Raw genomic sequence first — 10,565 nt, forward strand, 5'->3', positions numbered from 1 at the left:
AGAGTGAGCTGTCCAGTCAAGATGGGCGGTCCACTAGCAGTGATCTACCACCACCACAGCCACACCCAGTTCTTAAAATGTCAGCAGCCTTTAGTGTGGACAGAGATTATAGGTCCAGTTTAGAGATGAAAAAAGGGGAGGAGTAACAGTGTATAAAAACAATAAATTAAATCAAAGGACAAGAGACATGATGGGTGGGGTAGGCAGTCATTCCAGGGTCCTNGGCTTGATCCAAGAGGTTTGTGTGTGAGGTAGCTCAAAGGGTTGCATAGGCATGCCCTCTCATCTGGCCAACAGGGCCCTCAGGCCTGAGGGTGTAGGGAGGAGGTTGTTCTGTGGGAGTTGGCTTCAGAACAACCTACAGGGGGAAAAGGGAAATTTATTTTATTTAGAGTCTGGGTAAACAATGACAAATATTGTTAGCAGAGCCCTCACCAATCCATTATCTTCCTCCCCCCATCCATTTACCCCACCCTCCAACACACATCTATTATTTCAGTATGTTGAACACCCAGCTATGAAACACCAAGACCAAAAGACCCACCTGACTGTAGGCTGGTGGGGGATCCAAGGAGGTGGCCCAAATGTTCTCCAGGGGAGCAACGGGGGGCTGTGTTGGAGATGTCTGATGATCTGCTGTTCTGACGTCATGCTGTAGTTTTCTACAATTGGGACAGAAGCACCTCAGTAGACCACAGATGCACAAGAGGGGTAGTATGACCAATAAGATGATGACCACAATCCTAGGGAGGTAGGGGATGGTGTTGTCAGAAATGCCCAGGCCATGCTCCTGTGCCATACCTCCCCTCCATCACCCACCCCCACCCTGTTTTCCATGGACCCAGCCCTCAGTGAAGATGCCCAGAAGTGGTGACCCTGGGCTTACCTGAAGTGTTCATATTTAGGATTCGAGATTTCAGGACCCCAGACCTTTCTTTCTGGGCAGCAGTCATTGTCACAACATGTGAATCCTTTGGGGCAGTTTCTAGTCAGGACAAACAGACATGGGGAAATACTGATAGCATCAGAGTGTCAAACCAAAGGGTCCCTGCTTCCCTAGACACTTAGACCCTCAGCCACCCTTTGTGGGTGTGAACTATAGATCCATCCTGGGTTCGCTGGGAGGAACTGGGGTCTGGACTTGGGACCTGAGTTCAGAGTTCATTAGGGCAGTATGCCATTGTTCCTCAGGCAGAATGGTCCCGAGGCTGAACTTACATGGGAGGCACAAGTGGGACATTGCTCATTTGACTCCCTACTCCAGCTATGAAAGGTTGGGGATTAGCAGCAGTTACAGACAGGCAGATCCAATGGTTGAGTAAGCTGACAGGGGCTATGGTTTCAGCAAAAGCTGAATTATGTGTCTGTCCCCTTATCCAGGGCAGAATCTGAGCACACACCCATCCCCCCTGACTTTAGTGACAATTATGGACAAAGCCCCATACTTACAAGATGTCACATGTGGTTACAGTCTGTGGAAGGAAAAAGACAGAGGTCAGAGCTCAAAGCCTGGGAGTTGAGTCTCAGGTGTTAGAGTGCTTGTCCAGCATGCAGATAATTCAGGTAGGTGTGCGGAAACTAGGGGTGCTGCCAGTCATGACAGAACTCAAGAGGAGGCAGAACTCTTCAAGGCTACAGAGCCAGTCTGAGGCCAGATTGGGAAGAAGAAACTCTGTCTAAGAGAACTGGAGGCTTTTCTCTACTAAGACATTGTTCCACACAGTGGGTCTGAGATTCTCCCTCCCTCCAACTACCATGTCCAATGTCAACAACTCCAGCTTTCCTCTGCCTCCCCAAATGCTGGGGTTAAAGGCACAAATTACCAAGAAAGCTCCTTCACACACACACACACACACACACACACACACACACACATACACACACACACACAATTTTTTGTGTTCACTGAGACAGGCAGGTGTCTCTCTGTGTTGCCCTGGCTATCCTGGAATTCTGAGATCTACCTGTCTCTGCCTTCAGACCGCTGGATAAAGATGTAGACCACTATACCTGGCTCCCTCCCACACACACACAGTTGGAGACTGGCCTAGGAAGCCTCCTTTAGTGGACCTTTAGCTTCAGAGCCCCCCAAGAAGCAACATAAATCCCCTACTGCCTCTACCCCCATGATCCAGTGTCGCAGGAAGAGATAACTCTGGGAGTTCACTAAACATAATCAGGCCTTATTCATCCTCGGATCCCCACTGGAAACCCCTGCCCCGTATCCTTCAGTATTTTGGGGCACCCCAAGGTCTCCATACAGAATCCCATCCTGTTGATAGCAGTACTAAGCTCTTAATTAGGCCTCTCTTCCCCAAGGTATCAAGGCATTGATCTCTCTGGCTACTTCACTTAAAGCTGTTGCCAGGTGTGGGGGTGCATGCCTTTAATCTCAGGAGTCCACAGCTTCTAGAGCAGCCAGAACTAGACCCTCTCTCAACAAATAAAAAATAGGAAGCCAGCTTTTGCTCTTCTTTTTTTAATGTTTTTTTTTCCCAAGACAGGGTTTCTGGCTGTATAACCCTGGCTGTCCTGGAACTCACTTTGTAGACCAGGCTGGCCTTGAACTCAGAAATCCACCTGCCTCTGCCTCCCGAGTGCTGGGATTAAAGGCCTGCGCCACCACGCCCAGTGCTTTTGCTCTTCTAAAAGATCCTTACAATAACATTTCTTTTGCTAAGGAAAAGACAAAAGGACAGGTGACAGTCACAGCTGGGATCATTCCCTCTCTATGCTCACAGTAGCTGTTCTTGGTGAGGATGAATACAGGAAGCTAAAAACACAAAGGCCCCATGAACTCAGTCTCTCTCCCTCCCTCTCGGTTTCTCTCTGTCTTTCTCTGTGGCTCTCTCTGTCTCTCCCCCCCTTCCCCCGGCAACTCTTCCAAATATCTGACTCTTGTCTTGGACCATACTTGTTTTTCAAGGATCCGTTTCTCTGTGGATCTCTGGCTGTCCTGGAATTGGCTCTGTAGACCAGGCTGGCCTAGAACTCAGATCCATCTGCCTTTGCCTCTAGACTGCAGAGATTAAAGGTATGCTCTGCTAACACCACTGGGCTCCTATACTAACTATACTTAAGCAGTGGTTAGGCCAGGCATGGTGAACACTGCCTTTAATTCCAATGCTGAGGTACCAAAACAGGTCTCTGTTAAATTCAAGGTCAGTATAATCTATAGAGTGAGACCCTGTATCAAAAAAAAAAAAAAAAAAGTTGACAAGTTTGATAAACTGGACCAGGATTCTTCCCTGTCCCATCTTAACCAGGTGGTCTGATCAGGATGGTTGGGAGCCTGAGGTTTAGTTAATATGGATTGATTAGATCTGTTTGGGAGGTCTGACAGTGTCTATACTTGCAGATGCAGAGAGGGGTCAACAAAAGAGGCAGAGGTCCCAGAATGGAAGTGTTTTGATCCTGGGTTCACTCATACATGGCCTTGGCTGGATGGAGGACAGGTTCCCAACAGCCAGTGGATACTGTTCTGGGGAGCAGACTTGGGACTTCACTTACCCCACCCGCCATAGCAGATTCTCAACCGAGATTGTAAATTCAATGTCTGAGTTGAGGCCAGCCTGGACTACAGAGCTCTAGGAGAGCCAGGGCTGCAGAAACCTTGTTTCAAAATACTACAAACTAACAAAAAGATTATATTCAACAAAGGCTTGTTCTGAGCACCTCTGAGGAAAACCTGCCAACCAAGACACTTGGAGTTTGAACATGAACAAGAGCTCAAATCCTGCTTCCCTGGGATCAAGGCCTGAGGCCACCCAGCCAGGCAGCCAGGTCTCCTGGCTAATCATAGAAGTGAGAACTTCCACTTCCCTGGCACACAAACAGATAAGTCCCGGGGAGGGACAATAAACTACACCCAAGGTCACCAGCCATGGAGGAACAGGCAAGGAGAGACCCCTAACCCAGACAAGCAAGACCTCAGGTCCCTCAGCCTGACTCAGGGTTTAATAAGACATGCCGAGACTAAACCAGGGGTCAAAGATCTTATTCAGGGCTGTGGTTGGGGCCAGGTCCCAGGTAGCAACACAGCCCTGCCAAGATGGGCCCAAGTTTCCCCAGGGTCTCCCTCTGAGGTCCCTACCCCCACTTCTCCCAAACACAACAGACAGGAAGTTAAGGGATTTCCTGACAAGTAAAGGCCAGGATTGTGCTCTGAGGCAAACCTCTGCCCCATAGGGTCCTCCAGAAGTCACAGAAGTCTTACTTACCTCATTGGCGCTCACTCGTTGGAGCCTGGAAATCAGGACTAAGACCAAGGTGAGTGTGCCTGGGAACCAGGCGTCCAGCATCCTGTCAAGGGCACCACTGAACTTCAGAGTGTAAGGGCAGAGTCACAGGGCAAGACCTTTCCAACTTCTCTCCACCTATGGGGCCCAGCCTCAGGATAGGGGTGGAGTTAATATGGAGAAGTTGGGTTGGGCCTGGGCTTCAAGTCAAACAGGTGCTCAGGGAAGAGAAGTGGAGAGGAGCTGGCCTTGCTTAAGTTTGAGGAACTGGGAGTTGGGAGGGCAGAAGAGGTTGATTTGCTAGCCTTGTTAAGTTGGACGGAGCAGAGCTCTCTGGAAGTCCCTCTGCTGGGCTGTGCTTAAATGGTGGATAGAGCAGGGCGTGGTTAAAACAACCATTAATCCACCTGGGAGGAGGCAAATCTCTGTGAGTTCAATGCTAGTATGATGTAATTAGTGAGATCCCAGCCAGGGAGCAGTCCGGATTTAAAAAAAAAAAAAAAAACATGCCAGGTGGAGGTCGGGAGGCTGAAGAGTCTGGGACATTGACTCAGAGGTTAAGAGCAGTTGTCCTTAGACCTGGATGTAGTGTCCAGCATCTATATACAAGATGACTCACAAGCATGTGAAACTCTACTTCTAGATGATACCCTCTTCTGAACTCTGATGGCATCAGGCATACGTGTGGTCGACATACATCTATGCAAGAAATACTCATACACATAAAAAGGAAATAAATAAACCCTAAACAAAACCATACCAAAACAAACCAGTAAGGCCAGCCAGGTGATTTGGTGGGGAAATGCACTATCCACCAAGTCTGAAAACCCGAATTTTGTTTTGTTTTCTTTGTTGGTTTTGTTTTGGGGACAGTCTCTTTACATTGTCCTGGAACTCACTACATAGAGCAGGCTATCCTGGAACTCACAGAGATCCCCCTCTGTTTTCAACATTTGCAATTTTGGGGGGTGGGATGATGGTACAGTTCCTTTATGAATGAAGAATATCGAGACTCAGGGCTTTGTCCAGTGTAGCCAAAAGCCAATAGCTCTATATCAGAGTCAGCAGGCCAGGTGAGATTCATGGTAGAATTCAAGCAGTCGGAATATGGCCGCCAGGTGGCAGCATCGGACAGCGCCAAGGTGTGCACAGGGACCTGGGACTTGACCTGAGAGGCTCTGGGGCCCCTTGCAAGAAAGACCCCTGGACAGGTAGATGCATGATGACTGTCAAGGATAGAAGAGAGACATGTGACAGCCAAGCTCTCAGAATGGGCACAATGAGGCAGTGGCTGGATAGCTCTCTGGTCTGGGGACACAGGAAGGTCGCCTTAGAAGCTCTGGTTTTAGTGCGAGGTGCATCTCATAGCTCCTGTTACCTGTCCACTCTAACTTGGCTCCTGGGAACCAGGAAGCTTCTTGGAGACTTCCCCTGACTTCTGGCTCCCCCTTTCCCTGTCATTCTGAGTGACTTTCCAAGCCCTGCCTTTCCTGCCAGTCTCTGTTTTCCAATTTCAGTGTTTTGCGGCCTCCAAAGGCACCCATTTGAGCTCCTCTCTTTTTCCTCCTGTTTTACTCTATCATCCACCACCAGTAGAAGAAGTCTGTTTTGGTTTTCCCGAATTTCCTTGACTGCTTTGGTCCCTGTACTCCTGTGGCTCAGGGACCCTAGTTTGCTCATTCTCCTCCAAGGAATTGGCCTCTGGGCTCTCTCCCTGTTTCTGCCTCTGTTTCTCATTATCCCTTGGCCCCTTCTAGCGCTTAACAAGAACCTTGCAGAGCCAAGCCAAGTGCAATTGGAATGAGGCCCCTGGGAATCCCCTCTCTATTTGCTATCTCTGAAGGCTGAGTCTAGGGAGAGAAAAGGGGGTGGGAGGGAGTATGCCTCGTGCCAACCCCCCTGTAGTTAGTAATGGAGTCCAGCTGAAGCCCCTTTCCCCCTGCTGAGGTGGAACCTGCTTGGGGAAGTGCTGAAACTTCCCAACAACACTCACACTTCTGTCTCCTGAGTGAAATTGTTGCTAACTTGGACTTCTGGCCCTCCTGCCTCTGCCCAAGTCCCACTGTCTCTGTTGCCATCCTGATACATATTTCTATGGCCTTTCATTACCTGCTGCTTGCCACTCTGTCCAGGCTGGTCTGGGGCCTCCTCTATAATTATGTCTCAGGAAAGATGAGAAGGTCAGGCACCTTGGTAGTTGAGAAGAGGGGGTGGGGATGTGTGGCTTGGAGAACTGATGGGAAGTAGCTGGTACCCCTCGCCCTGGTGGGCAGAGTGGGGTTGGTGGTATTTCCTTTGAGTTTCCGGCATACATCTAACCCACATGGAACGTTGCCGGAAGAAGGAAAGGCAATTTAAGCTGTATTTAGATCATACCAAAGTTTACTTGTGTGATGGTTTATGTGTGATTGGCCAGGAGAGTGGTTCTATTGGAAGGTGTGGCCTTGTTGGAGTAAGTGTGTTACTGTGGTTGTGAACTTTGAGACCTTCATCCTAGCTGTCTAGAAGCCAGTATTCTGTTAGCTGCCTTCAGATGAAGATGTAGAAATCTCAACTTCTGCACCATCCCTGCCTGGATTCCACCATGTTCCTGGCTTGATGAAACTGGGCTGAACTTGTGAACCTGTAAGCCAACCCCAATTAAATGTTGAGACTAAGAGTGGCCTTAGTCTTGGTGTCTATTGACAGCAGTAAAACCTTAACTAAGACAGAAGTTGGTACCAGAAGTGGGATAATGCTATGATAGGACTGAGCATGCTTTTGTTTGGAAGAATGTGGGTTTGGGACTTTGGATTTGGAAAGCAGTGGGGATGCTTTAAATGGGGCTTAATGGGACATCCTAGTAGGAATATGGAAGACTTTGTTACTGTGAATGATTTGAACTGTACAGACACAAGTTTTTTCTTTCTCTTTCTTTCTTTCTTTCTTTCTTTCTTTCTTTCTTTCTTTCTTTCTTTCTTTCTTTCTTTCTTTCTTTCAGATTTATTTTATTTATGAGTACACTGTAGCTGTCTTCAGACGCACCAGAAATGTGAATCAGACCCCCTTACAGATGGGTGTGTGCCACCATGCGGTTGCTGGGAATTGAACTCAGAACCTCTGGAAGAGCAGCCAGTGCTCTTAACCCCAGAGCCACCACTCCAACCTGGCCCAAGAGGTTTCAGTGAAGAATTTAAATATGTGGTGTTCTGGTGAAGAATGTAGCTACTTTTTGTCCTGTCTGAAGAGTCTGCCTAAGGCTATGATGGTAAAGATACTCAGATTAATTGCGTTGACAAAGGAAGTCACAAACAAGTTCAGCAGAGACTTTAGTCTCTGGTAAGTCTCATGAAGAACATAGCAAGCTGAGAAATGAAAAATATAAAATATATGGTTCAAATATTAAAGGGGCGCCAGGAAGTGGAATGGAGCTGAATCCTATGTTCTAGGAGATAACAGTTTAAGGGAGTTGGGGGCAACATCCTACCCAGATAAATTTAGATCCAGGCATGGTGATACATACCTTTAATCCCAGGAGACAAAGCCAAACAGATCTCTGAGTTCAAGGCCAGCCTGGGGCAAAGCAGGTTCTAGGTGAAGAAATGTTTAAACCCAGAGATGCTAGTACACATCTTAAATCCAGAATTGTAGGAGACAGAGGCATGCAGATCTCTAATTTCAAGGTCAATCTACAGCCTCGAGTGGTGGCACAAGTCTTTAATCCCAGCACTTGGGAGTGGTACAGGAGCCTACAGGGCAGAAAACAAATCAAAGGAAAACAAAACCAAAAAACTATTAATGTCTAAAGTCAGTATATTCACAGGAAGTCACATGATTGGTCAACAAGCCAGCAGGTGACAGGACACATCTATAATTCTACCATTCAGTCTCACAGGGCAGGACTGAGAATTCTACATAAAGCACCTGTACCTGGAGTATTCAGGGCCCAGCATCGATTGTTTAGGGGCCAGTGCTTCCTGAACAATGGTGGGGACCTGAGTCTGGATTCCCAGCATCAATGTAACAACCAGATTGTGGTCACACATATTACTTATTAACCCAGTGCTGGTGGGTGGATCCTAGAGACTTCCTGTCCAGCCAGCTCATCTGAAATGGTGAACTCTGGGTTAGATAAGAAGCTCAACTCAAAAATGATTAAGTAAGTAAGTAAGTAAGTAAGTAAGTAAGTAAGTAAGTAAATGTAGCTTGATAGAAGAGGATAAGGCATCTCCACAGCCCTCTGACCTCCACATGTAACCTTGAGTGGACACACACATGCATAACACATATGTGCACTGTCCCAGCTTCACTGCTGTGATAATTATTATCCGGACAGAAAGCCCCTTGGAGGACAAAGGACTTCATCCTGCTTACAGCTCAAGCTTAGAGTTCATCCTGCAGGGAGGTTACAGTAGCAGGGGCTTTGAAGCAGCTGCTCCCATTCGCAGCCAACAGCACAGAGAAAGGATTGTGGGTACAGAATGGAATGTTCACAGACTTGCTTGCTCAGTCCATGGGGCTGGGTGCCTGAGCNTCCACAGCTGGTTCCTGGAGCAATCCTGGACAGCTGCTGGTCCACAGTCAACCTCTGAAGCCAGATGAAGCTGGTTCTANTATCACTGAAGGAACCAGGAGAGGCAGCAACAGGGTAGCTGAACTGACCAGAGAGAGTGAAGGGCAAGAAAACAGAAGGCAAACTAAGAGAAGGTTCCACTCCCATTAGTGTGGACCTTCACCCTCCAGTTAATACAAGAGAACTCGCATAGTCCCTCCCACAGGCTACCATGACGTAGCCAATCCTCATTGAGGCTCGGCCTGTGATCCGAGGCTATATCAAGTTGACAGAACTAACAACAAACTATATACACAATACCCACAAATACAACACGTACACACACTACTTATATAAAGCACACAGACAACACGTACATAAATACAAAATACACACATATGTACACACAGTCTCAAGCTCCATTTGCCCAGCTTCTCCCAGAGGTAACACTGTTTTGTGGTGGCTGATGGTTACATGTTGTGCAAAGTATCAAAATCAAGTGAGGACATGGGTACAAACTAGCTACATTTCTACTTTAAGTCATATAGATCTCTCCCTACACACACCCTTTCTTTTTTCTATTTGTGTGAGTTGTGTTTGTTTGTTTGTCTCTTTGTTTGAGGAAGGGTCTCACTATGTAGCACTGGCTGGCCTGGAACCGACTATGTAGACCATGTCAACCATGATGGCCTTGAACTCACAGAGATCCACCTGCCTCCCCTTCCTAAGTGCTGGAATTAAATACATGTACCACAAGGCCAGGTTCACATCTGGAAACATATGTAACCACTGCAGCAATGAAAATTCATGATGACAGAACGGATCAGTATGCAAAGCGAATTCCAGGACACCTAGGGCTACACACACACACACACACACACACACACTCACACAAAATTACTAAAAGCTGTCAGACTTCATCAACACTCTCTCTGGTACACACCCTGCCCAGTAGCACCCACTTCTGCACCTCTTAGTAATGTCTCCATCTCTGCTTCTTGGAGGAGAAGCCCAGTTCTCCCAGTTGTCTAGATAATGAGGCAAAGTCACATTTAACCCATGTTGCTGTGGAATGAGGAGAAGTCAGCATTCCCTAGGGATGAAGGAAAGAAAGGCAGGGTTTGATGGTCCACTAAGACAGGAAGGCACTGTACTACAGGAGGATAAAGTGGTTTCCTTGCATGGCCGACTCCTCAGCCCTTCAGCTCAGGTGAGTCAGGGAGTTTCAATGTGAGCTGATTGCATTGGCCTTTTCCGGGTTTCCTTGAATGCAGAAAGTTCCCACCAGCCCTTTATACAGTCAGAGTTCTCTAGAGGAACAGAAATGACATAATGACTCTCTCTATATATAGAAAAGGGATTTATTGGAATGGCTTCCAGGCTGGAGTTAAGCTAACAATGGCTGTCCACTAATGGGGACTCCAAGAATCTAGTAGTCAGTCAGTCCACAGCGCTGGATGTCTCCTCTCGTCTTCAGTCTGCATGAAAATCCTGAAGAAACCAAATCTAATGCCAATAAGGAATGGATTTGCTCAGATTTAAGATGTATCTTCCTGGGCTGGTGAAATGGCTCAGTGGGTAAGAGCAACCGACTGCTCTTCCAAAGGTCCGGAGTTCAAATCCCAGCAACCACATGGTGGCTCATAACCATCCATAACAAGATCTGACTCACACTTATGGAGTGTCTGAAGACAGCTACAGTGTACTTACATATAATAAATAAGTAAATCGTTTTTTTTTTTTTTTTAAAAAAGATGTATCTTCCTGCCTCAAAAGATCTCTGTTAAGGGTTGGTC

General features: G+C 47.3%; 1 protein-coding gene across 2 annotated transcripts in view; it reads right to left on the minus strand.

Moving 5' to 3' along the window:
* Positions 1-256: 256 nt before the first annotated feature.
* Positions 257-10,565, minus strand: part of Tmem92 (transmembrane protein 92) — a 23,890-nt gene continuing 13,581 nt past the window's right edge. The window contains exons 1-5 of one of the 2 annotated variants that reach the window (XM_021214084.1): positions 4,221-4,301; positions 1,450-1,472; positions 887-985; positions 545-743; positions 257-358 (exon numbers count right to left, since the gene is read on the minus strand). In XM_021214084.1, the coding sequence (XP_021069743.1) occupies positions 257-358; positions 545-743; positions 887-985; positions 1,450-1,472; positions 4,221-4,301 (504 nt within the window). Of the gene's footprint in view, positions 359-544; positions 744-886; positions 986-1,449; positions 1,473-4,220; positions 4,302-10,565 lie in introns of those variants that run through there. The other variant, XM_021214083.1, reaches the window with a different exon arrangement.

Source organism: Mus pahari, chromosome 14 (genome assembly GCF_900095145.1).
Source record: "Mus pahari chromosome 14, PAHARI_EIJ_v1.1, whole genome shotgun sequence".
NCBI classification, from domain to species: domain Eukaryota; kingdom Metazoa; phylum Chordata; class Mammalia; order Rodentia; family Muridae; genus Mus; species Mus pahari.